This window comes from Falco biarmicus, chromosome 18 (genome assembly GCF_023638135.1).
Source record: "Falco biarmicus isolate bFalBia1 chromosome 18, bFalBia1.pri, whole genome shotgun sequence".
In the NCBI taxonomy this organism is placed as follows: domain Eukaryota; kingdom Metazoa; phylum Chordata; class Aves; order Falconiformes; family Falconidae; genus Falco; species Falco biarmicus.
This window is the reverse complement of record NC_079305.1, coordinates 5515829-5541039: the sequence shown is the minus strand read 5'-3', so window position 1 is coordinate 5541039 and position 25211 is coordinate 5515829. Positions and strand designations below refer to the sequence as shown.

The 25211-nt window shown below is 55.0% G+C and overlaps 3 protein-coding genes and 1 long non-coding RNA gene across 5 annotated transcripts; 2 read left to right on the top strand and 2 right to left on the bottom strand.

Moving 5' to 3' along the window:
• Positions 1 to 237: 237 nt before the first annotated feature.
• On the bottom strand, positions 238 to 12207 carry DDHD2 (DDHD domain containing 2). The gene is made up of 17 exons (XM_056362896.1): positions 11788 to 12207; positions 10287 to 10477; positions 9336 to 9425; positions 8869 to 8989; positions 7726 to 7815; positions 6385 to 6520; positions 5533 to 5741; positions 5319 to 5389; positions 5108 to 5227; positions 4820 to 4915; positions 4187 to 4318; positions 3928 to 4083; positions 3746 to 3848; positions 3499 to 3663; positions 2845 to 3007; positions 2452 to 2569; positions 238 to 1905 (listed from the first exon to the last, which is right to left on the bottom strand). Exons 1-16 carry the CDS (start codon positions 11978 to 11980, stop codon positions 2479 to 2481), a joined length of 2127 nt encoding a protein of 708 aa, XP_056218871.1. The 5' UTR covers positions 11981 to 12207; the 3' UTR covers positions 238 to 1905; positions 2452 to 2478.
• Positions 389 to 19097, top strand: LOC130160448 (uncharacterized). The gene is made up of 9 exons (XR_008825994.1): positions 389 to 451; positions 1799 to 1882; positions 6281 to 6427; positions 8031 to 8269; positions 8914 to 9069; positions 10357 to 10717; positions 13342 to 13452; positions 17469 to 17594; positions 18739 to 19097. It is a non-coding gene; the product is annotated as an uncharacterized LOC130160448 (long non-coding RNA).
• On the bottom strand, positions 16431 to 21910 carry BAG4 (BAG cochaperone 4). 2 transcript variants are annotated; one of them, XM_056362897.1, is made up of 4 exons: positions 21767 to 21910; positions 19696 to 19956; positions 19092 to 19334; positions 16431 to 17951 (listed from the first exon to the last, which is right to left on the bottom strand). In XM_056362897.1, the coding sequence occupies exons 1-4, from the start codon at positions 21839 to 21841 to the stop codon at positions 17448 to 17450; spliced, it is 1083 nt and encodes a 360-aa protein (XP_056218872.1). In that variant the 5' UTR covers positions 21842 to 21910; the 3' UTR covers positions 16431 to 17447. The 2 variants fall into 2 exon arrangements, with proteins under 2 accessions (XP_056218872.1, XP_056218874.1); XM_056362899.1 differs by lacking the exon at positions 21767 to 21910 and adding an exon at positions 21246 to 21741.
• Positions 21911 to 21960: 50 nt separating this feature from the next.
• LSM1 (LSM1 homolog, mRNA degradation associated) lies at positions 21961 to 25133 on the top strand. The gene is made up of 4 exons (XM_056362901.1): positions 21961 to 22115; positions 22436 to 22504; positions 23344 to 23459; positions 24613 to 25133. Exons 1-4 carry the CDS (start codon positions 22070 to 22072, stop codon positions 24781 to 24783), a joined length of 402 nt encoding a protein of 133 aa, XP_056218876.1. The 5' UTR covers positions 21961 to 22069; the 3' UTR covers positions 24784 to 25133.
• Positions 25134 to 25211: the final 78 nt, after the last annotated feature.

The window sequence follows — 25211 nt, the reverse complement described above, 5'->3', positions numbered from 1 at the left end:
CAAGCGTATGTACATGCTAACAGCAAAAGTGAGGCTGTAGCAGAGCGAGGCACTTGTGCCTCTGCCGAGCTCAGGACATGACAGTAATGAAACCACCCCTCACCCTCAATTTGGCCCACGTAAGCCCTCTGTGACCCTGCAGCTTCAATAGAAGTTAGAGAAACAGTTTTGCTTTCTCCTAAAATTGTGCACGTGATTTCTTCAACGCCCTCTCCCCCCAGACATGCACACACCACAGTCATCTACTTATTTATTTTGGCTTTTACTGGAAAAGACATTAAATAACATTTAAAATGTATTTAACTTTTTTTTTAACAAAGTGCATAACTTAAAAAGCTGATCATTAGAGTGTCCCGTGTTAAGACTGTTCCTTTTCCTACTCTTGTAGGAGATGCTTTAGCAATCAGTAGTTCAGGCGCCGACTGAGCAGCATGTCTGTTTCTGCAGTCAGGTAAAAGAACAGCTTCTGTCCCTGTGGGATGGGAGGAGGGATGTAGGCTGCAAACGAAACTTTCCAAGTAGTGCAAATAATGTAGTACAACAGAGGACAAACAAACAGGCTGTGGAAAAAAGGCTTCTTACCCCATGCAGGGCAAAAGTCAGCGGGAGGGAAAGTGGTTTGGCTCTTCCAAAGGCTGTCACAGCAATGACCTTACACATCACTGAAGCGTCTGCCTCTGCCTTTCCCCAGGGCCCCAGCCTCAGCCCAGCCAGTGAGTCAGCCTGGGTGGTTTTGGTCGCAAAGGGAGGGATCACCAGGGGCTCTCTGGCCCCGTCCCCCTTGGAGCAGAGCTAGCATGCCACAGGTAGCTGCAGAGCTGGTGTAATTTCTTCAGCGGGGTCACTGGGACACTGTCCAGACCTTATGTATCTGGGCTCCAGCTTCGCTGGCTGCATTTTGTGTGTTTAAAACCAAAAACAATGACTGGAGCCTGGCTGGTGCGAGATCCCTGCAGCCACCCTGAAAGCCACACTGCAGCAGGATGGTAGCGTTGCTCCGTGCCCCCCTGCAAAGTGCAGGAGGGCCTCCAAATTGCCTGGGTGCTGCTGAGCAGCAGCTGCTTTCCCCCGGTCTGGCTGGAGTTTGATCTGGAGCTGAAGCTTTCCTCCCGTACAGTTACAGCTGGCCACTAGCTTGGTCCTACACAAGACGCAGGCAGTGCCTCAGGGAGGCCCTTGGTTTGCTGGCTGCCATGGGCTGGGTGAGGGTGCTGAGGAGTCAATGCCAACATATTACAGCAGGCAGGAGCGCCTGGGTCAAGTGTGCATAAACATGCCACTCTCACGAGCTGTTTTACAGGGCAGTCCTGCCTGGCACAGCCCATGAGTGCACGAACCGCACAGCAGCGATTCAAGGAGATGAGAACAGCTGGCAGACACATTCCTGCTCGTCTTGTGCCCTGGGCTTCACCTCCCACAGACCGCAGTCCTCGCGCCTGGTGCTCCGCGTTCTGGCAGGCAGAAGTCGGCAATCTCCTTTGCTCGACAAGGCTGCTATAGCTCTCTCCACGCTGCGTGTTTTAAGGCTTTTATTCCTCAAGGTCACAAGCTGCGAGTTTCCTCACTAAGCCAGGAGCAAGAGTCAGGCCCTCAATGTCAGTTCCTAGCCCGGACAGCTAGTCTGTTTCGGTGCTAGAGGAGCTAGTGCGATAACTTGCAAGGTGGAGGGTTAAAAATATGTGTTGCCACAGGGAGTCACAGTGCAAGTGCTGTGTGTGTTTGAGCAGAAGTGTTTTCCCTCAGTACTTTATCCCCCCCACCCCTACCCAAAATGGAGGAAAATCATCCTTATCTCCAGGTAGCAGCAAGTACTTGGGAAGCAGCATGCGGGACACAGCAGCAGAGGAGAGAGGAAGGCAGAGAGGAAATCTGGACTTTCCTGGTGAGTACTCGGTTGAATTGGATCTAAGAAAGCAAAAGGAGAACATAGGAATAGCTGCAGGAGGGCAGACCAAAATCCACCCAGCCCAGCCTCCTGTACCCAGCGACTACCAGCGTTCAGCTTCGACGGCAGGAAAACAGAAGGATGCACCTCACCCCTAGTCTACCCTCGGCCAGCAATTGGAGCAGAGGGTGAAAGCATCCCTGTAAGAACCACAGGGTCCACGCTCTGGTTCACTGCCTGTCTATAAAAAACGTTCAGCCTCGGCAGCCGGGAGTAGGGCCACATCTCTGGTTGTTCCTGTGTGGACTGAACTGATGGTGACCATACACAGTTGCTGCTGCCCTTAACTTCAGCAGCAGCAGTTAATTAGCTCTGTTCCTGCCTGGTAGCGCTTGTGTGCGGGACAGGAGGAAAGCAGCCAAACGTGCTGACAGGCCAAAGGAAACGCCTGAGACCGCCTCCTGCCTTAGATACAGCACTGTAAATAATGATATTCCTTCAAATGAACCAGATGTCCTCCGAGGTGTCCTAGGAAATTTGGAAGGGGTGTAGGCAAGGTGACTTACATCAAGTGGCAGAACAGCACAGGTTGGTCACTGGCTTCCTGGCAAAGGCTGATCCAGCGTAATGCCTTGTGTCTGGTAGATCTCCTTCAGAACCAGCAGAACAGTGTCTTCTGACTCCCTGGAGGAGGAGGACATGGGAATTAGAGGAGGACACTTCCATCCGTTATGTCAGGACATCTGTGATGGCTGTGGGGTAGCTGCAGCATTCAACAAATGCAGGCAGTACTAGGCAAGGAGACCAGCACCAGTCTCCTTCCTCTGTCTGCGTTCTAGGCAGGAGCCTATCTTGTTTACTCAGTTCAGGCTTTTCTTATTATGTTGGCTTTAAAAATGATAGCATTCTGCTTACATCAGACATGAATTTGAAGCTTTGATGGTTATGCAGAATCTTACCAATAGCAGAGGTGCCCTTGTAGTGCAAATAAGTACTCGTTAAAGCTCTCTATTGGCTTCTCCTGCAGCACATAGTCAATGCGATTCCCTCCATTCAGCCTCCCTACGTTGATGTGGGAGGCCTCTTCCTTCACTGCTGTGGGGGTCTCATCTGGCTTTGTATCTGAAGGAGTCGAGAGCAATGCAGTTCAGCCACGGGGCACCAGCACCCGTGAAAACACATCATTGTCACCATGCCCTCCCTTTGCCCTACTGTGGGCTCTTGCAGAGGAGAGGCAGCTTAAGTGCTTGGTCCTTCCCCCCAGGGCTCGCTCTTGGAAAACAGGATTGCAAGAGACTGCTAGAGAAGGGTGGCAGGCTTGGCGATCTTACAGACTAGCACGGTGTGCTGAGACCCCAAGGAGGCTGTTACTGGCCAGGCAGATTGCCTCTTCTCCCCTTTCATCAGGCAGTGACAGGGGAAGGCCACAACATTTGGAGAGCCCAGCACATTCGCAGCTCAAAGGCAATCCCTTTGCTGAGCGCAGAAGAGAGCAGCAGTGCCTGGGTTTGATGCCAGGATGGGCACCTCGCCGGCATGGCCACGGGGAGCCCAAGCACTCAGGTTGCAATGCTGCATCCCCAGCTCCCCACCACCCCGCGCGTACCACCCACCTGGCTGCTTCTCCACACCAGTTTCTGCCTCTGCTTCGGCATCGGTACTCGCTGCCTCCACGGCCGGCAGCGGGGCTCGAGTGAAGGACTGCCAGGCTACCCGCAGGGACCCCAGCAAGTTGTTCTTCAGGTCCACGCTCATGCGAGTCAGCCCTTCCTTCAGCTCTGAAAGGCAGGGAGGGGTCAGTGTCGGGCTGGGGGCTGCAGCAGCTGCCCAGAGCAGGGGGAGAGGGGCTGCCCTTCATACCTAGGTGCATTCTCTTCCTGCCTTTGTGGTGAGGCAGCAGCATGGGCTCAAACTCCAGATCTGGAACAATCATGGGCTCAATCCTGTACGCCACCGGGTCAAACTGTACGAGGAGGGGGACAGTGAGCCAGGGCTCGTGCTCCATGCGTCTCACGCAGGAAGGCTCTGGTTCTTATACCTACAGGGTGGAAGATGTTGAAGAAGCCTTTGCAGGTGGGCAGGCTGTAGTTGGGGTCTATCCGCTTTACCCCTCGCACCGTGAGAAACATCCCAATGGGAGACCCAAAAGCAAAGAAGATGGTGGGCTTGTAGTTTAGCTGAGGATAGTTTGCTGAGACCTAGGAGAGACAGAGATTCAGTTTTGTTTTATGAGACAAACTCCATGCTGGTGTTACGAGCACCTTGTCGCAGTTAGAGCACGGCACCAAGCTCGGTAGTTACCTGTCCCAAGCCAACGTCCCGGTACTGGCAGTTTCTGCCATCGTCTGTGCTGTCCGGGTTGTGCTGCGACAGGGACTGAGACGCAGCTTCGCGCTCCCTGCTGTGCCCAGCAGCTGCTGCTGTGCTCTGGTCCTGCAGCAACACAAACAGGAAACCCTGCTGGCAGGGCTCTTCCAGTGAGCCCGCACCACAGCCCATCCTACCCACCCGTGAGCAAGTACATGAGGCAGCGAGCTGCCGAGTGCCCCGTATCTTCCAGAACCACGGCGGTCTTGGCAGTGCTGTCCTACTCCAGCCAACCACCTCTCTAGCTGGCATGAACTTCAGTCTCTACTACCGTTAACAAGTCCTCCTGCTCAGGGATTGCCCTCGCAGGCCATAAGGGTAAAGTGATCCTGCAGGAGAGCAACACCCACGTCACGTGCAGGAGCAGCGAGCAGCTCTGTTGCCACAGCCAGCACGAGCCCGCAAGAGCCACCTGAGCGAGGATGGCCGAGAACGAGGAGGTTGGGGTGCTCGGCCATCGGGCTGGTGGCCCGGGTACCAGTCTGATCGTTAAGTGGGGAAGGCTGCTCCTTGTCAGAAAGCAACGGGATGTGACCTGGATGAACACAAGCCACGCAGAAGACAAACCTGCATCTCTGTCTTGGAGCTGATGTAATGAAGTATCTTCATTCTTGGTCCTAAGGGAATTCCCATTTCTTTAAGGTTTTCCTCTGTGCACAAGAACTGGAAGATAAGCAAGGCAGGTATTAGAGAGGTGTGTGCAGCGAGGGATTTCTGTTCTCTGTAGTTCTGCTCCTGCTGCACTCCTCAGAGACATCTCATGTGCAAATGACTCAGTACCAGGGAGATGTGCAGTGGGTGGGAAGAAAAGCAAAGAAGAAATACAAGAGGTGGCAGAACAGGAGAGCTCCTTACCAGTGCTTGCCTGTCCATTTTCTCCTTCTCAAACACATCACAATATTCAGACAGCTCCAGTTTCTTCAGGATTTCTTTTACTTCCTCGATACCCCTGTTGCTTGAGGTTGTCCTGGACCCCTGTGAACAGAGCCATCAGGGATCATGCTTTTTGCTCACTGATTTTCTCCTGGAGGCTCCCCCCTTCCCCAGGCAGCCGGAGAGCACGTACCTCTCTGCTGTGCTCATCCTCCTCGGGAGCGGCTTTCTGGTTCGTCAGGAGATCAAACAAAATGAGGGACCCTAGAAAGCAGGCGCAGGCAGACACATCAGCATCTCATCTGGGAAGAGCCCGGAGCCGTCGCCTTGCTGGGATGGAAGCCCAGAACCCTCCCTGCTCCCACGGTACGGTGATGCTCACGGGACCCGCGGGTGAAACCCCTTACCGAGGCTGTGCCCCGCAATGGAGACCCCCCCTTTGAAGAGTGGGTTTCTCTGCAAAAAGAGCTGGTACAGGCGGTTCATTTCAGACGCCACCGTGTCCACGATGGTCTGGCAATAGGTGGAGCTGTTGTAGAAGAAAACGTCCAGGATGGTGTCGTTGATGAAGTGACGCAGGCGATTGATGCTCGGCAAAGTGATTCGCTCCAGGTCACTATGGGGGAATGGAGGAGAGAGGGCACTGCAGTTAGGGGTGCCAGTGAACCCCACCATGTTTCTGAAGCAAAACGTAAGTTCAGAGAGGGACTGCCACCATCTTAAAGGACGTGTTGTAACTCAGACCCTTGGCTCATGCAGAGATTCAAGGCAGAGCCCAACCTGTGCTCTTACGCTCCGGGCAGGAGTAAGGAGCCTGGCCTTTCTTTTCCTCTGGAGCCTAACCGGCTCTCTCCCCTTCCTAGGGCACTGCACAGCACTGCCTGAGTGCAGAAACAGGGTGCTCTGTTTCCAGAATCCTTTAACAAGGTGTGGATATCCACGATCCCTCCTGATATTAGCCAGGAAAAGGCAGAAACCTCTCCTCTCTGGCTGGATGCTGATCAGAGCAGGCACTGCTGTGCTCTGGAAAACAGAGCTGCAAAAGAGTGGTGGGGAGGGGGTCTGGCATGGAGGTGCCCTATGGGACCCTGTCTGTCCTGCTTACCCCTGCATGCTCACGGCCCTAAACACTCACAGCTTTCCCTTTGCTTGCAGTGGCCACCAGAAAAAGCAGCGTTTGTACAGGTGGCGGCTGTCTGTGTGCTCTGCCGTTCCCATGGACACTGGCACGGGAGGAGATGGCTGTCTGGGACACTTACACATCCACCCCGGTGGAGTGGAGGGAGCTGTGCCAGTTCACAGGTAGGAACTCCACCCGGCCGATCTGTTGTTGCTCCTGGGCCCTCTTGAAGTGCGCTTGCAGCATGCTCAGGGAAACATTCCTGAAGTCATTCACTGGAAAAAAGCATGAACTCATACTGAGATCCACCAGGCTACAGGGCAAGCATGCTGCATCAACAACACTTAATAAGATAAAAGAAAAGATCATTACCAGGGGAAATCCCACCAGGGTCTTTAATCTGCTGCGGCTACCCTAAGACCTTGAATCTTTAACTACAAGATCAGGGGAAGGCTCCATGTCCTTACATGTGTGTTTACTGGATTTCACCGTCCCATCTGTAACAAGCCTCCTTTCCATATGCAGAGGGCTTTAACGCAGCAGTCAGGATAAGAAAGGTACTTTCAGGAATTTTTTAAAAAAATTAATCTGTTGTGAAGATGCATGTGTTAGAAAGGGAATCGAGGAGGTGAACTTGAAATTACTCAGTTCTGAGGGAGAAAGGCTGATTTTCATTTCACATGGTCAGCAGCCATGAAAATAGTTTCATCAGATGAACATATAGAAGAATGGACTGCATTAAAGCACACATACATCTTAAAGGAACTAAAGATAGTCTGCTGTGAAAAATCTCAGCTCCCTTGATTTTTACAGGTTAAATCATGTCAGGCTTCCAGGCAGTTTCAGTGATAACCTATCCTACAGAACTGAAGCACTCTGACCAAATAATAATGAACAGGTCAGACCAGAGTTACTTGGGTTAGTACCCTGTCTCCAGTATTGATCAACGGTGGATGATTAGAGGAGTGTCTAAGACCAGCAATACTTCTCGCACAGTCTCCTAACCTCCAGGCATTTGCAGCTTGGGGGTTTCCTGAGCCAGAGGCAGCATCCCTGATTTTGATCCAAAATCACTCCACAGGCTGCTGGATGGGGTATCGTCTGTTAGACTTCACCCCGTGAGATTAACCCGTAGCAATAGACTGAGCAGGTTACTAATTAGTTTAGCAGGTTTAGACAGTTACTTGGAAAATCTGTATCCAATTTGGGAAACTCTCTATTTTGAGCAGCAGCAGAACACAGTGATGAAAAGTGGTTACCCAAACCTTTCCAGATGGAAGGATTTAATGGGTTAGTGAGCACTGCATTCATGCTCCCCACTGCAGTCAGCAAATTTGTCTGTGCAGCTTGCCAACGTGAGCATCGGGATGGTTTGAATGCACTCTTGACAGCATTTCACATTGTCCAGGCAGATGAGGGTTTACTGGCTCTGCTAAAAGCAGCGTATGGGAAGAGCACCCCAGCCAGGCTCCACACCTACCACACTGGACGATGCTCCTGAACCGAATGTCGCATGCTGGGCCGATACCGTGCACCACGAAAACCAAGTGGTCAATTTGCAGCGGCTCTCCTAAGGAGGAAAGAAGAGTTCAGAGCACATGCCCTGCGGGAGACATTGCTTAATAGGGAACTGACCCACTGAAACCACATGCTCTGCAGGAGAGTGGAGCTTCCCATCCTTGCCTCAGCCCACGTAAAAAAACCCTGGAGTTAGTGCCTGAATTGTATGCCTAAAGGGTAGTGGGATTTCTCACGTTTCTGAAGGGTTTGTCCTACTAAATTCAGCTGCCCACCCTGGAATGGATTCGGATCAACAGGACAGTAGAGGAAGATGAGGTGGCTTGTCCCTGCTCCTGTCACCATCCTCACTTCAGCAGGAGTGGATGCTCCTCACAGTTCACTCCCACCCGCCCATGGGACACGTAAGAACAGAAGCAGGCAGGACCAGGAGGACTCAGTGCAGCTGCCCTGTGCTCAGCCCGCTCTGCTGAGCTGCCTGGCCCCCACGTCGCTGCATCCCTCAGGTAGGCACCAGGTGGAGTTATGTCTTGTTCTCTGCTTCCCACACACCTGAGTTTGCATGCCTGCTTTCCTCACGGCATGCACGCTGCATGGGAAATGAAGGGGTTAGATGGGAGTAAACTGCCTGTCCTCACCGCAGGGACAAGTCCTGAGAGCTCAGGGACAGCTGGGAGGGGGCAGAGCTGACACACAACTTCAGAGATGGGAAGAGCACGTGCCCCAGAAAGTCACCAGCATGTAGATAAGTGACAAACCCCTGTGTCCCTACCATGGAAAGAAACTCTCCTCCTTTACAAACATACACACCAAGACCTCAGGGGTAATTTTAGGCACAGCAGTGCTTTCAGCAGCTCTCGGTGCAGGAGCTGGAAACGCACCGCCTTCTCCCCATGTGTCTGCTGCCTCTGCACGTTCATTTACACTGCGGGCTCTCTGGTGCTAGGGAGGTTTCTGAAAACCATTCAGTTCCTTTCAGCACAAAATTTTTAGATGTGCGCTTCATTTAAAGGATCATGGAAGTTTCTGTCAGTCTTTTTGAGTAACAGGTTGGAAAACAGACCATAGCTTTGGATTGGTGGAGGCGGGGGAGAAGCGAGCTCACCGTTGGGGATTTCGGCAGCAATGTTTTCCACTCCTCTCTTCACAGTCCGAGGTCGACCTTGTTCTGTAGGAGTTGAGCCCCAGTCATCAGAAGTGGCAACTGGATGGTAGTGCACCATCAGCTTGTAAACAAGAAGAGCCTGTCATTAAGCTGCATTGCATACTGTGGTTAAGCAGAGGAGAAATTTTGCTACAACAGCTGGTAGGTGATAAGGGGTGGTACCAGACCGTGCTGTCTGATAGGAGCCATTTGCACAGAGAGAGGGAAAGGCGCATTGAAAAGAAACAATGTGTGAAGCAGACTGCTGGCATTGCCCTCTCCCCTGGTGCCGGTAGGCGGGGGGAATGCTGTTTGGAAAAAATAGATTGCTCAGCAGACATGGTTAAAAGAAACAGCATAAAGACAGGCCCTCAAGAACTGAAGGGATGTCCTTGTTGGTCAACACAAAGATCACAGGCTCTCCTCACCTTTGGGTTGTGCAAGATAATGATTTCTCTGCTAGGAGATTCCAGTTTCTTCTTCCACTCATCCAGGGTCACAGCAATCATGTAAGCTTCCTAGGGAAAAGAACACCCTCTGTGAGTCAGCAGAAGGTATTCCATGAATATTCAACCACTTGGGATGTTCCCACCCATTTTATGGTACCTCTTATCAAAACACTTCGAAAAAGAGGCAGAGAAATCAGGCAGGTCAAGCTGGAGGAGCAGGGTCACCTGAGTATCACCTGCTAGAGAGTTTCCAAGAAGGCCTCGCTTTAACAGCAGACTTCCCCATCAATTTAGAATTGTAGTTGTTGGTACATCAGAAAACAGATTATTTTAAAAAATATATTTTCTTATACATATATCTATATAAATCTACAAATGCATCTTTCCAAAGAAAAGTCTCCATCTTAACAGCGCAGACCACTGAAGTCTCTAACACTACACATTGTTCAGTGGGTCCCCGTAACGATGATTTCTCTTTCTTGCATTCACCCCTCCCTTGACTCTGGTGAAACTATGAGCGTAGTAAGGATGATCCTCACAAGGAGAGTCAAACTGAAGTTAGAGCAGATAGGGTCAACACAACAGAGCAGAGCTGCTAAAAGCGAGGCTGCAAGCGAGACCAGAGCCGCACAGCATGCCAAGAGCACCTGGGCACTTAAACAGGTAGCAGAAGGATGCTGATGCAGCTGGACGAGGGCAGGAGGAAGGAGAGGCTGCCCAGCCACAGCCATCAGGGAGGGAGACAGTGGCAGTGTTTACAGTTATGTTAATCAGCTGTGAAAACACCATGCCAAAGCCTCTTTTGAGTTCATGTCCTCAGGCGGCACCAGCTGCCCCATATGGAGTTTGGGACAAAAGGGCCAGTATTTGACAATGAGAAGCCAAGATGCTTCTCAGGAAGACTGATGCTACCCGGAAAGGCATGTTTACCTCCAGTTCTTCACTGAAGGTCTCCGAGTAGGGAATATACTTATTGTCCTTGTCTCCCTTGTAAAACCAGGTGCAGCGGCGCACTTCAGATACCTCCTCCTCCCAGTATACTGCAACGCGCTGCCTCTTCTTCAGATGCACGTCGTACCTGCCTCCTGACGTTGGGACAACCAGATCTTCTTTGCCTCTCCCTGTGGGAACCAAGGCCTGAAATTAATTGTGAGAGGACCAGAAAACTATGCTACTGGAAAGCTATGTACCACGCCAGAGCAGAGGGATGAGACTTGGAGCACCTTCTGCAGGCAGCACACACAAGCATGTATGAGCAATGGCAGTAGACACCAATGTTGTCCATACCCGAGCACGGAGAACCACGTCAATGGGCATCCTAGGAGAGATGCCCCAAGTCAGACTTCCCCCAGAGGCAGAAGGTAAGATGAAGGCATTAAGCTACAGCTGTCTTTCTCTCTAGTTCAGGCACAGGCTCATGTGGACTCTTCCTGCCTCATATAGATGGTAAAACATGAATTTGTGGCCCTGGGAAGCACATTGTGTAACGCTGGAGGTGCAGGTCTCCAGGTCTCTAAGCCATTCCCCTCTAAAATGCAGAACTCTGCGCAGATCCCAGTATGGACTTCAAATCCTGTTAATTCTGCTGCCTTTTGGGTCTGCCCGCTGGCCAGGCTGCCGGCAGAGCACCCTCCGCCAGGCCATGCTCGGCTCTGCTGTGGCACAGAGGACGGTGGCACAGCCTCTAATCCAAAGGTTCCTTGGAGATGGAGGACAGGAGCAACCCTTGGGCAGTCAGTGCTCTGCCCGCAGCCGTCAGCAGGAGCGGTGCTTTAAGCACAGTCCTGGCAGTGGGTCGCACAGACAGGGGCCCTTTGGCAGCACGAGGGGCTCACTGCAAGCAGTGCCACTCAGCAGACCCCGCTGGCGGGGCAGCACCCCCAGGAGCAGGCAGGCAGGCCACCATGTATCTACGAGGGACATCTCCCCAGTGGAATTCTCCATCGTGCTAGCACCCTCCCATCCACACCGGGAGGGTGCCTGGCACGATGATTATCTATAATTTAGAGCATATATCAAATGAATGAGGCCAGACCATCTGATGCATCCAAACAGCTTAGTTATTCACACGTTTACAGCTGTAGGAGTAGGCACACTGCCAAAAAAGTCCCGGTTTAAGATTCCCGAGGGAAAATTTTGCATCCCAGGTGGAAGCCATGGATGTGTCCTGGGAATTTCCCTCTGATACCCGGACGGCGCTTCCCCTGAGCACACACCTGAGGCTCTCCCACTGACCTTACCAGGCCAGGTCCTTACAGTGATTTTAAGAGCAGGGACTAGGTATTTATAATCAAAGGGCAATTTAAAAATAGAAGTGATGGACGCTGAAGGCAAGCAGTGCTGCGCACCCCCCCCAGCCCGTGGCGGTGGATGGAGCTTTACCTGCCGTTCCTGACGGGGCAGCCCCTACCCACGGGTGGTCTCACCCTACCTGAGCCGTGAGCCGCCTCCAGCCTCTCCGAGTCCTGCATGCTGAAGGGGATCCATCGCTCCCTGGAATCCATGACCTTGCAGTAAAACCAGTGGGGAACAACCGCCTCGTATCTGCTGGCGGCGTCCGGCTCCGCAGCCTCGGCGGCGGCGGGCGGGGGGGGCTGCGCCTGTTGCTGCTGCGGGGCCGACATGATGCTCCTGCCGGGAGACGGGCGCCGGTGGGTGAATCCCCGGCGCTTCAGCAACGCTTATCCCGAGGACACCCCCCACCCCCGCCCAATCCCGCCCGCCGCGGCGGGGGCGCCCGGCCGGGTGGCTGCAGCCGCACACACGCGTGTCCGGGGGAGCGCCCCCGCCCCGAGCGCCGCCGCGGCCCCGCTCCGCAGGCGGATGCTCCGGCGGCGCAGGCCCGGCTCCCGGCCCGGCCCCGGCGCCCGCCCAGCCCGGGGCGGCGCAACCCGGCCCGCCCCGCCGCGGCTGCCGTCACCGTGGGGGCGGGCGGGGAGAGCGGGGCCTGCCGGCCGCGGCGGCCTGGGCCCCTGCCTGCGGCCTGGCCCGCGGCCCTGCCTGCGGCTGCTGCCCCTGCCTGTGGGCTCTGCCCCCTGCCCACAGCCCTGTCTGCAGCCCTGCCCACAGACCCTGCCTGCAACTGCTGCCCCTGCCTTGCAGCTCTGCTTGTAACCCTTGCCTGCAACCCCTGCTTGCAGCTGCGGCCCCTGCCCGCTGCCCCTACCTGCAGCTCTGCCTGCAACCGCTGCCCGCAAGCCCTGCCTGCAGCCCTGCCCACAGCTGCAACCCCTGCCAGCAGCCCCTGCCTGCAAGCCCTGCCCGCAGCCACAGCTCTCGGGAGGGTTGCGCAGCCCTTGCAGCTGGCAGCGGCCCGAGTGGATCCATGCCCAAATGCCATCGCAGGCACACGATGCACAGCGTTAATTAGGACTCTGTGGCCTAGGTCTTGATTTCAGGCTGATCATTATGCCCCTAAGCCGGATGCGGGTGGGCAGGGGTGCGCAGTGTCGGCACAGCATCACTCGGAAGCATGTACCTTCATGCCAGTTGCCTCCCACACGCAGCATGGACAAGCACTTGAACATAGGGCGCTCTGGAGCAGAAACCATGGGACGCTGGTTTAGCGTTTGTTTTTCAGTCCTTCTGTGCCTCTTCTGCCTTACTGGAGATTGAGAAACCCTCTTCTGGTGGCAGGTGCTGCCCGTAGAAGCAACAGGCAATCCCAGAATACGGGTTTGGTTTCTGTAAAGATGAGCCTTATGATAAATACAGACACAGTTTCTAATTTGGGGTTTTGCGGTGTGGGTGGATGCTCTAAGATAAACCGGTTGCCAGGAATTGTCGTCCCAGTGCTCATCTCCACCATGGCAGTTACTGGCTAGGGAGACTAATGGCTAGAAGTGCTAAAATCCTCGGGTTTGCATCTGTAGAGCAAATGGCCACAAACCTTGTCCATCCAGCCTTCCCTGCGTGGGGCCCACGCCAGCTCGGCACTGACACAGCTCCTGCCTGTGCCTCTGCTGCAGCGTCTTTCTCCTTTCAGATCGCCATCCGAGCCGTGACCCACTTTGGTTCTGCGTTGAAGGAGACAAAAAGCGGCGGGGACAGATGCAGTTATGTCAGTGGGAGTTTTCTGCAGGCTGCAGTGTGGAAGGTATGCCCTGATCCCTGCTCTCAGTTTGGCTTAGCCTGGGGGGAAACGCATAAAACCCTCCATCTGCCCGAGGGATGCAGAAAACGTTGTATGCAGCCATGTCTTCTCACAGAACAGTTTAAATAACCAGCCCTGCTGGAATGAGAGTCTGCCATTTCAGCCCATTTTTTGATGTTCTTTCATGTGCTTTTAGCTAGAGGTTTATATAACCCTCTGCCAAGTCCTTCCTACATGTAGGGGCTTAAGTTCCAGAAAAGGAAATATTGTAGAGGAGTAGGTTACTTTGATAGGTTCAGCACCAAAACACCAGAGGAGAAACCCACCTCCTTCCTTCTTCCCAGATTTTGTCTGGCTTGTATGCCAGACACATACTTTCAGTTTTTTCTCAGGAACAGATAAAGGTATCATTCTTACCACGTCTCCACAAGCAGGAAACCTTTGTCCCAGTCCACAGAGCACTGGTGATACAGCAGCTGAGTGCACAGTTTTTTTCTTCTCTCCTAGCTGACTGCATTGCAGTGCTACTGAGTTTGCAAGGTATCAGGATTGCCTCCACACTCCTCCTTGCACAGCTAGAACCTACTTACCTCTTTTCCCTGGCGACAGACAGGGGAGGGAAATGAGTATCAGAGCAAACAGGATGCAACAAACAATGCAGTTTTGTTCCTGATGCAATTCTGCTACTGAAACAAATACAGAAGGTTTCAGCCAGGCCCATGGATTCCGGACTAACTTAGGGTGGCTGCTGGCTTCTTCTTTTCATGTACCTGTAAGCAGTGACTTACTGCAGCCTTCTGATAACACCATGTCCTCAAAAAAGCAGCAGGGCTGACACAACGGCGCCCTGTTTGTCTGTGGCCACCTTCCTCAAGCGACAGTAGCAGCAAGGGCTGTGAAAGCCCATGGGTGGCGGCGAGGGAGACCTGCCCTGGGGCTGGTGGCTGTGGTGTTTGTGTAGCAGCTCTGGGGGCTGCATGCAGGGTCAAAGCCAGGCTGCAGTTCTGTCCATTCTTGGTGTGGTTGTATAAAGGGGTTGATTTGGCAAAGTGGGGGGAGACTTTATTGCCAGGAGGGGTGTGAAGAAGGACAGCCTCCGCAGCTCTCTGGTGTAGCAGTCCGTGTGCACTGACTGACGAGCTGAATGCTTTCACATTCTCTGCTGAAGCATGACTTACACCATCTCTTGCAACAGCAAATTGCAGACTTCGGCTAGATCCTGCACAAAGGGTATCCAGACCTTCATTTCAACAGCTGTGCCAACCAAATAAGAAAACAAATGTGGTAACAGAGGAAGGAGTGAGCTCTCTGGTAATTCTCTAAAGAGCACAAACGTGGTGAGACTGTGGCCTGGGCTTGGTGCTGAACCTGAAACGGCAGAAGGGCAAAGCGGCAGGGTAGCGTGGTCACACTTTTCCCCAGGGCTGGCTCCGCTCCCAAATACGAGTTACAGGAATCAAACATGCATCCACCTCCAGCAGAAAGGAGTGCCTTCAAGGCAGGTACAGGTGGCTTCAGAGCTCAGTCATGCCCCGAGCACCAAAGAGAAGTCTAGCAGAGGCTTTTCTCCCTTCCTGCATCACCAGTACTCCCCTTCCAGCCTTCTCTTCACCTCCTGAGAACACAGGCTCCGCTGCAGCCTTTGCCTCTTGCAAAGCATGGTTCAGGCTCCCATCCGCATATTGCGAGCTCAGTGGCTCATCCCACTCTGCCAGCTGGATTTTTCAGTTCTTGACTTTTCTAGAAAGTGAAAAGTTAGGTCTCTTTGGGTACTTACATTCTTTCTTTACCTTTTCGTCTCCTTCATAGCCTTCTATAGGCAAACTTGTGGGGAATGCTAAAGGATCAGAATAGGACTTAGTAAATCTGAAAGTGAATCTGCTAGAATCCTGTAGCACAAGGACTTGGCTTTCTGCCCCCACACCGAGTGTTTCTTCAGAGCAGTTGATGGGTTTTGTTGCCTGTATTACCTTTCCAAAAAAAAACTAAAGAAAGTTATTACTGTATCAAGCTAATTCAATGAACCTGCAGCAGTCTCTTGGGAAAGATTTCAGAACACTTACATGCAGCACTTAAGAAGCCTTTCAACCATAAGATAAAACAAAAGAGATAGAGACACCATAGCGCTTCTCTTCATTCCTCTGGGTTTAAAGAGCCACTGGTAGCAAGGCTGGCTGTGTGGAAACCATCCCTGCCACGAGTATTTTCACAAGAAGAAACAAAACCAAAGCACAGATTAATTCCTGGAGATGCTGCTGACACTGCTGCCTTTCTCAGAGAAAGAAAGGTGGCATTCACTGGAGCCAGGCCATTGCTTTCTGTACGCACCGCGAACCGGGATAGTGACAGGGCATCAGTATGTTTATTGTGATCTGCTTTATCTCCCAGTATAGCCACTGATCATCAGAAGTCAGATTTCATACTGCAGCCGAAGCACAGATAGCTTGGTCTGCCTGCTCTCTGCCTGACAAGAGGACAAAATAAAACAGCAGCCAAGCGTTTACCCATCCCAAGACATTCAGCTCTTTCCTGGCTCACCTTGGACATGGTTGGTTGTGCACGATCTTGCCACATGAGATCATGAACACATCCGAGCTGCAAAGGTCAGTCCCGTGCACACAGCCCCATCTGGGAATGATGTGGGATCTGCTAGGTGCCTTCAGGACGTCAGCTGGCTGTCAGCCTGCAGAGGGTATGGTCAGAGCCCTCCCAGCCTTGGCCGCACCAAGACCCCTTCCAAAACACAGCCACAGGCCCTAGAGCCACGGCTGAAGGCTCCTGGAGCATCTGCACTGCTTGGGAGGTGATGGGGGCCGCTGTACCCCGGCATCCCCCGACAAGCATTCTTAGAAGTGACTCGCAGCACCCACCCCTAACCTCGGCCAGTGAGACAGCCTGGCTGTCGTTTTGGTTACAGGCAGGTCTAAATTACACAGCCTTGCCTACAGCCTCTCTTGAAAGAAATGAGACTTTGAGACATCTTAATTACAAAATAACATTTAGAAGTTCTCAGGGTTTATTATCTCGGCACACACAGTAATGATTCACTTGACATGTTGTAACCAGAAGGTTAACAGTAGGCTGAGCCGTTCCCTTCCCCTCTGTACTTACAAGTGCCACAAGTACAGCCCTTGCAGTGGAATACAAAACTTGTAGTATGTGGAAGGACATTACAATTATTTTGACCCAAGTGACCTGGAAAGCATTTCCAGGCATCCTGCCATTGGGGTTGCTCTGCTGTGATGTCGTTCTTCTGCTTGTACCTCTCCATTTCAGCGGCAGAACTGAGATTTCCAGGCTGTTCCCGTGTCCACAGGGGACACCACGGCCTAGCTCTTCACGACAAAGGAAGAACAGCACAACATGACATCTGCTTCCATTGACGGGCTGCCAGCATGGTCCCTTTCTGCAGCACTTCAGTGTCGCTATGTGACTGCACTAAACCAAAACAAAACCCCACAACGACACACAAGTTTTTAGGGCGAGGAAGCTGAAGCTGAAAATAACACGCCGTGACTGACAAGCCCAGAGCCTTGGGTTGTGGCTGCACGTTGCAGTGCTGTTGTGACGACATCTGACAAGTGTTCCAGCTGTCTAAAGAACTGCTGTGGTTGCAGGAGGCACCTAGAGATTAGGCTTGATCTGGGGAACTTTGTACAGTGATTTCCTTCCTGCTGATGAAGAGGATGCAGACCCCCACGGAGACCTCTCTACAGCATAACTACCTCAGGTGTTTCTGCTTTTCCAAAGCCTGAAACAAACAAACAATTGAGTTTGCTGCTTCAAACCTCTCTTAATTTGTCCATTGCCAATTTATTTGTTGGGGCTGGGCTTCTGGGGTTGGTTCTTTTTGGTAGTGGGTTTTGTTGTTTTTTTTTTAACTCGGGGCTTATTGCTATTCCATTGTCAATAGTGCGTAGCAGAAAGAGCTGAGATTTAACAGAACTAAAACTCTTTGGAACCTCAACAACAGGCTGTGTGTTGTGGCTGATGTGCTTTCACAATCCCTTTCTTTCCAGTTTTTCCAGTATGGCCTGAATTCTGTGGACAGACTCTTTCCTGGCCTGCCGAACACCGTCCTGGCCACCAGTCTCGATGGAATCCAGTTCCAACAGCAGCTTGGTCAACATCTCCTCCAGAAGCCGGTAGGATTTATCTGTCTTTTTTCCTACAAATTCATCCACCTCTTGCTCCAGCTGTTCAGCCTCCCCCATAACATGGAGGATTCTCTGAATCTCTGGCTGGACGGCTGCAGAATTTGTTGAAGGCTGGTCACCGGGTTTTAAGCCAGCCTCCCGGTTCCCAGCCACAAGCTTCCGAGATGCACTGTCATACATTTGGGGCTGTGCGCTGTACTGCACCTTGGGGTTTGAGGGGGATGGCTTGGCGTTGAGCGGCGTGGCTGACTTGTGGTCATTCATTGTCCCACAGTGCTGGTGATTGACATCGGAATAGTAGTTGTGTTGGTTTGCACTTTGCTCAGGTTTGTCGTAAGCAATATCCTAAAGTCAGGAGGAGAAAAAATAATAAAGTATGTCTTTAAGTGCATTTCCCTTAAAGCCAGGAACTAAATCTCTCATCTTGCACTCAAAAGGCGGGCAGGACTGAGGGAACTGGGTGACAGGTGACACCATGATTGCTTTGAAGCGTCCATGCCTGGGAGGACATGGCAGACCAGGTTAGGCATGACATTACCAGGGATCTGGGCAGCATTTTCTACACTGTCACACACCGTGACATCATAGCACATCACGTCCCCGTGGGCTGGCACCCTGTGTCCTGCCAGGTGGGCTGGTTTCTGCAAGAAGCCCCAAAGAGGGACATGGGACCCATGCTCCAGTCCCTGGCCGTTAAAGAGCAGATCCCCAGCAAGGGGCATGTGTTTAGAAGAAACAGCGTGAGCCACTGAACGGTCATTACCCGTGAATAGGGGAGATGCTAAATAAGATTTCAGGATGGTCCCTTTTGAATATACTAGAGAAGATATTTCTCTGCAGGTAGCATGCTCTTGAGCTGCTCCCAAGGAACAGCAGCCCCCATCCCCAAATCCCCCCATCAGGGCTGCTGCTGCACATGCCAGCGCTGCTGCCTGGCAGCCAAACCTCTGGAGAGTCGTTTGACTCCTGATCAAACCCAGAGAAAGCAGAGTTGAACAGACCCCACCAAACACATAATTTCCTTCTATTTTTTGCTTAAAAAATTCCTCAGCAGAGGATGACACTGCCCAAAACAAGCATTGTAGAGGAATACTACAGTCTGCTATACCAGAGTCTGCAAACTGACCCACAGGTTAGTCCCACACTGTGCTGAAGGATTCCTGACCACGTTCGCTGTGTGAGAGAGAAGAGTTGGACAAGCGAGACGAGGTCTGACCCGTTTCAAGACCTGTCCTGGGACGTCTACTATCTCCAGTACCTTTCTGGAATTACAGCTGTGGATTTTGGTCTTCTGTATGCAAACAGGTATTTTTGCTGGCAGTATTCTGGATACTTGCTGCTTTATTTCTACCTAAACTAACTGTGCTCGGAGAAAGGGGCATTCCTAGGAGACAGAGGCAAGTTTTGAGGAAAGCTGTGTCATCTAGGTGGTCTGACACAGACAGGACCCAGTGTGGGCATGCGCTGCAGAAGCATCAACTGTACCTTTGACTCCCACCCAGGAGAGTGGGAAGGAGCTCCACTGCCAGTCCAGGACGGGTGTGAATCCGAGAGGAAGAGGTTCCCGTGCATCGAAGCAGCAGGCCATGTATAACGTGGCTGCACCCCATAGAGAGTGGGGGGAGCCCATGTGTCCTCTGGGGGTCTGGGCTGTGGCGGAGGCCCCTGTGCCGTGACCCCTGGATTGCTGTCTCCATACGGATACTGCGGGATGGGCATTCCTGGGGTCTGCGAGCAGAGGGGGAGAACAAGCATTACCCCTGGAGCCACTCTGAGCACTGCTCCCTCCAGAGAGCCCTGGAAACAGCTGCGGCACCAGACGTGCCACCCGATTCCAGCTTTCCTCGCCCAGGAGCTTAGAGTCTCTGAAGAGCAGGTGACCAGCAGTTCTTGTAAGAATAAAACCAGGCAGGGCAAGCTGCTCAAGGCACAAGAGCCATTAGGGCCCATGGCTCCATCGGAGGGGGCACTGCAGTCTTTCCCTCTGCTGTGGCCCCATAGAACAACTCCTTGTTCCCCAGGAAATGCAAGCCCAGCAGCTGCATCGACACGGGCTGGAAAGCACTCCAGCCGCTGCCCGGCCTCTTACCTGTGGTGGGGAGTAGCCATGAACCTGCTGCCTCCTGAGAGAGGACCCCTCAGCAGGGCAGTCCGGCGGGGCGTAGCTCCAGGGGGGAGCGGGTGACGTGGACCCATACATGCCCGTGGACTCTGCAGGGTAGGAGGTCCGCGGGGGCCCGGAGCAGTAGTACCCCCGTGTCTGCGGCAGGCCGGCATAGTGCGGGGCAGCGCCGGGAGCTGGAGGGTACGGGGGGCTGTAGGCCCCGTTTGCGTAGGGAGGATCCATTGCCTGGGAAAGAAGGAAGAGCAGAGGAAAGGTGATGGGCCACGGACACGGGACAGAGGGGCTGCGGGCCAGCCCAGCAGCAGCCCAGAGAAAGAGGACCGGCCCTTCCTGCGGTATTTAACTAGGGAGTGCCTTTGTCCCCAGGCTGATTTGCCCCCGTGTTAGCTCTTCCTGCTCCAGTGTGGCTTTCTGTTGGCCTGTCTGCCTCACGTATTGGTCCCCTGGCCCTTGCAGCATGCTCAGGGAGGCATGGCAGGGAGACGGATTTGTCTGGACGGTGGGAAGAGAGGGGATACACTAAGCTTAACCATGCTTCGCTCAGAAACGCGCGTACAGTCCCTCACAGCAAGCAGCTCTTAGGAGCTTCAGCCACGCCAACGTAATCACCAACTAGGGGGTGAAAAACACTTCAGGAAAGTTCATTTCCGCTTTGTCTGCAAACAGAAATGATGCAAGCGGACGAGATGGACCAGTTCTGAGGCCCAAGAGCAGGGTGCTCAGATCGCTGTGCCACAGGTCACGCTGGGGCCACAGGAGCAGTCGGGTCTGAGGACTCACTGTATGAAAGGTCTGTACATCCAGATTGTTTCTGACAATTTACCTGAATACATTTAAGTAATCAATGTCTATGGAATGGGAGTTTCCACCTAACGAGAGACAACGAAGCATCAGGATTTCAGGAGCTCACAGATGACTCCCTGTAGCTTTGAGCAAAGCAGTTTTTTGCCTGCAAGCTGTTTCATGGAGGAGAAATTGTATCACCTGCGTGCCAGGATTTAGGAAAGAGCCAGATCAAACCTACATGTCCCGTAGGATTAAAACAATCCGCAGTTATGTCTGAACAGCAGACGACCTCTTTGGAAAGACTAAAGCCTTTCCCTTCATACAGTATTTGTGCAACGGCCCCTATTGCTGCAATAAAACCAACAACAGATCTGGAAAGAGCAAGCCACGGGGCTGGGGCACAGCGGGACCAGCAAGGCTCTTCTCCCCGAGCTGCCACCCCAGCACCACCGGCTCCTTTCCACTGGCGGGGTCTGTTGTACCAACACCCCCAGTCGTGCGGCCAGTGCCTCTGCTCTGCCGTGCCCGGGGAGAGGGGATGTGGCAGGGGTGGGCTGCCCAAGCCCCGTGCTGGCGTGGGGGACCAGGTGCTTCCGTCTGACCGGCACCGGGATGCATCCTGGCCGGCGATGCCAGGTGCTCACTCGTCCTCTCGGCAGCACACCGCAGAGGACGGCGGCATTTCCCCAGCGATCTCTTCATTGCAATACGCGCCCCAGAAGTGTCACCTTGGACTAGATACGAAGGTAATGCTTCACGCTCGCCATGTTCCTCCAGCAAACACCTGCCCAAGCCCCGCGGGGCGGGACAGCGGGATTTAATGCCAACGGGATCCAATGCGGGATCCTTTTGGAACCGAGCTACAAGGCCTGGGAACATAAAGACGTCGGTGACGGGCGGAGGTGAGGGGGGCTCGGCGGGGCGCCCTCCCCCACGGGGCTCGGTGCTTTCGGGGCGGTCGCGCCCTCGGCGCTCCCCGCGGGTCGGGGCCGCGCAGCGCCCACCCCCGCGGCCCGGCCGAGCCCCCGCCGCAGCCCGGCACGGCTGAGAGCAGGGGGTCCGCGCCCGTTAGCGCTGCAGAGGCGCTGCCCGCCCCCGCGGGGCTCCGCCCGGGCCCCGCCGAGGGCGCGGAGGCCGCGGCCGCCCCCAGGCCGGGCAGTGGGCGGGCTCCACCCCGGTGGGCTCGGCTCAGCGGCCGGGACCGGGCCGGCCGCCTTCCCCCCGCCGGCCCCACCGCCCCCGCCGTTACCTGCGCCGCCGGCGGGCGGGGGGACCCGGGGGGCCACGGCGGGCCCGGCTCGGCGGCGCGGTCGCGGGGCTCCATGGCCGCCGCCCCGCCCCGTCCCGCCGCCAATGGCCGCCGCCCGCCTCGCCGCCAATGGGCGGCAGGGCTCCGCCAGCGCCAGCCAATGGGCGGCCGCCCCGCGCGCACGGCCGGCTTGGCTTAAAAGGGCAGCGGCGCGGTGGGCCCCGCCCGGCGGCGGGGAGGTTCCGGGGCGGTGGCGGCACCGGCGCATGGCGGCGCTTCCGCTGGGGGCGGCGCGGCGGCACCATGAACTACATGCCCGGCACGGCCAGCCTCATCCAGGACATCGACAGTGAGTGCGCCGCCGGGCCGGGCCCTCCGCGCCACCGAGGCCCCCTTCCCCCGGGGCAGCGGCCCCCCGGGGCGGCTGGTCCCCCGTGGGGAGGGAGCTACCTGCTTCCCCCCGTGGGGTGGCGGGACCTCCTCGTTTCCCGGGGGCGCCGCTCCGTGGGGGGCGGTGGCGCCCCCGCTTCCCGCAGGGGGGCTGCCCCCCGCGTGGCGCTGCCGTGGCGGGCCGGTCACCGCCCGCCGCTGTCCCCGCGCCGTGCCGGGGGGCGCGAGGGGCGTTGGTGCCCGCGCGTGGCTGTGGCTGACCCCCCTCCTCTCCCGCAGAGAAGCACCTGGTCCTGCTGCGGGACGGCCGCACGCTCATCGGGTACCTGCGCAGCATCGACCAGTTCGGTACGTCCGCACAGGGGGGGCTGCGGGGGGTCCGGGTGGGCTGGGACAGGCTCCGGAGCCGTGTCCAGGAGCTGGCGAGGAGGAGGAGGGCCCCACGGTGCCCGTTCCCGTGAGCTGGCTGGTGCTCTCGTGCCCCTCGGTCCACACTTACTGGAGCAGCTCCATTCCCAAACGGTGGCCTAATGGGAGAGAAGAGTTTGGATTTGGGGGGAGATCACCGCTTAGTGCAGCGCTGCCCCGCCTGCAGCAGCGACCCCGCGGGTCCTGAGCAGGGGTGTTAAAAGGGATCAGCGTGGTGGTTCACGGAGTGACGTGGCTGCAGGCTGTGTTTTTAAAGCGTTTGTGTTGTGCATTAACACCCACCTGCATGTCCCCCCGGACTTGCTGCTTTACGGAGACTTTGCCCAGCACTGGGTGCTGCCCACGCTCCCAGCTGCATCCAGCACTGGTGCTGTGGCATCCCTTTTTGGGCAGAAATAGCCCAAGGCACATGTTAGGTGATGTTTGCACTCAGAACCAGGTGCCTTGGTCCTTGCCTGGAGCCTAAAGCACCAACAGTGCCGTTGTCTTTTCCGCTGTTGTCAGCGTGTGCTGCTTGGGTCGGCTCAGCCCTGGCGCTCTGAGCTCGCTGCTGTGCCTGCACAGGCTGCAGGAGCTGCTGCGTTTCAGCCGGGGAGATGGTCGGTGCCTTCGGTGATCCAGCTCAGAGGACCTGCCGAGAGGCATGAAAGTGCCGGTGCCATCGCCCCTCTGGGTTTTCTGCCTTGCTGGGATGAGACACTTTATGTCTGGAAAACAGTGAAACATGGGTTATTTTCTTTGTCTCTTGATTGCTGCAGCAAACTTGGTGTTGCACCAGACTGTGGAGCGCATCCATGTGGGCAAGAAGTATGGGGACATCCCTCGAGGCATCTTTGTTGTGAGAGGCGAGAATGTTGTTCTGCTGGGGGAAATAGTAAGTAAGCAGCTCCTGCTGCCAACTGGGACCGCGCTGGTGGCATTTGTGGTGCTGTGGCAGACACCAGAGCTGGGCATCCATCTGTCTGGTGTGAAATACGGTCACTGTCTCATTGCAGGGGCTGAAATTTGCAGCCCCTCCCAGGGCCGGTTCTGGCTGAACCATCAGGAAGATGCCCCTGTGAGTCTGAGGGCAGGGGGCAGAGGTGCTGTCCCCCAGCTGCTCTGGGACGGCGCGAGGGGTAAAGAGCAACATGTGGCCTGGCGAGTGGAGGGAGATGTGAGGAAGCCTTGGCCTGTGTGTGGCATTGCTGGAGGGTGTCACTAGTGGCTGTCTGCGGGGCCGTCGCCTCGCTGCTGGCTCATCACCCAGGGACACTGGGATGGGCTTGCGAAGAGTCAAGCGCTGTCTCGCTTGCTGTTTGCTTCAGCGCTTTGGGCTGAGCTCAGCCCAGATGCTCCGTGGGAGCCCCATCCCATGGACAACTGTCCTGGGCGTCCCTGCCCATCAGGGTGCTGCCTCCAGCACCTCTGTTCTGCATCACCTCCACCTTTTGATGGGACTCATGGAAGACGCATGGGCACAGGCTCATCACGGTCCAGTGGTTGCTGGGGCTTGCCTGGAGGAGACCGTCCTGCACGAGCAAACCTGTGACCATGACCCAGGGGGAACCTGAGCATTTACAGGACCAAATCCCCTGGCTGCCTTCGAGCTAGTAAGCCCAGAGCTTGGGAGGCAGACCCCGCCGCTGCTCAGCTGCTCACCTCGGGAACAACTTTGGCAAGAACGATGGAGCATGTCGTCCATGGCGCAGCGAAGCCCACTCTCCCCGGGAGCACGGAGCCTGGCCAGGCGCTTATAGGAAGTGCTCGGACATCACCGAAGGCCAAGCACGTGAGAGGGGTGTGTGTCGGTGTCCCAGCAGAGGTGCAAGTGCAGACCCGCCCCAGACTGTTGCCATCCCAGATGGCTTTTGGCCCCCCCAGCCTGGTGCTGTCCTGGCTGGTGCGATGTGCTCGCAGAGACGACGTCGGCCCAGCCCTGAGCTGCCGTGCGGGCAGAGCGGTGCCCGCAGCATCCCACCAGCTGAGCTGCATGTTTCAGCCGCGGCAGCTGCCTTGCAGTGCTAAACAGGCTGTTTCTGTTGCAGGACCTGGAGAAGGAGAGCGACACGCCTCTGCAGCAGGTCTCCATTGAGGAGATCCTGGAGGAGCAGCGGGTGGAGCAGCAGGCCAAGCAGGAGTCAGAGAAGCTGAAAGTGCAGGCGCTGAAGGAGCGGGGCCTCTCTGTCCCACGGGCAGACACCCTGGACGAGTACTAGATGTGCTGCCCTTCGGACCTTCCTTCCATGGCAGAGCGAGGGGTGCTCCGTGATCCTCCCGCACATGGGCAGATCTCTTTGGAAAGGTGGATTTTATTTTCAGATTGTTTTCTGTGGTGCAGATAACTAAAAAAAAAAACAAACCAATGCCTTTAGTTTCTCCTTGCGGAGAAGGAGAGAAGGCATTTGGCTGACCTAGGTGGCCAGGTGCGCTGGGGAGCTGGGGTGCGTGAGCATTTGTGTTTGGGAGGCAAATCACTTGGTCCTTCAGGTTTGTTTGCTTTTTCCTTCTCACGTGGCCCTGGGTGAGAGTTTTCCTTGATGTGTAAATAAATCTTTGATTTCAACAACGACAGTTTCACCTCTGTTCTGTGACAGCGTGGGGCTGGAGCTTTCCAGCGCAGCGGTGGAGGCAGCAGCCAGGCCTG

Bases quoted from the DNA above. Each gene is read 5' to 3' on its own strand.
- LSM1 (XM_056362901.1), top strand. From the start codon at position 22,070: ATGAACTACATGCCCGGCACGGCCAGCCTCATCCAGGACATCGACA. The intron at 22,505-23,343 runs GTACGTCCGCAC...TGATTGCTGCAG, and splicing joins GCGCAGCATCGACCAGTTCG to CAAACTTGGTGTTGCACCAG. The intron at 23,460-24,612 runs GTAAGTAAGCAG...TTTCTGTTGCAG, and splicing joins TTGTTCTGCTGGGGGAAATA to GACCTGGAGAAGGAGAGCGA.
- BAG4 (XM_056362897.1), bottom strand. From the start codon at position 21,841: ATGGAGCCCCGCGACCGCGCCGCCGAGCCGGGCCCGCCGTGGCCCCCC. The intron at 19,957-21,766 runs GTAACGGCGGGG...CTTCTTTCCCAG, and splicing joins CCCGCCCGCCGGCGGCGCAG to GCAATGGATCCTCCCTACGC. The intron at 17,952-19,091 runs GTACAGTTGATG...TCCTGACTTTAG, and splicing joins CTCCTGGGTGGGAGTCAAAG to GATATTGCTTACGACAAACC.
- DDHD2 (XM_056362896.1), bottom strand. From the start codon at position 11,980: ATGTCGGCCCCGCAGCAGCAACAGGCGCAGCCCCCCCCGCCCGCCGCC. The intron at 8,990-9,335 runs GTGAGGAGAGCC...CTTGTTTACAAG, and splicing joins TTATCTTGCACAACCCAAAG to CTGATGGTGCACTACCATCC. The intron at 4,084-4,186 runs GTAACTACCGAG...TGTCTCTCCTAG, and splicing joins GGGACGTTGGCTTGGGACAG to GTCTCAGCAAACTATCCTCA.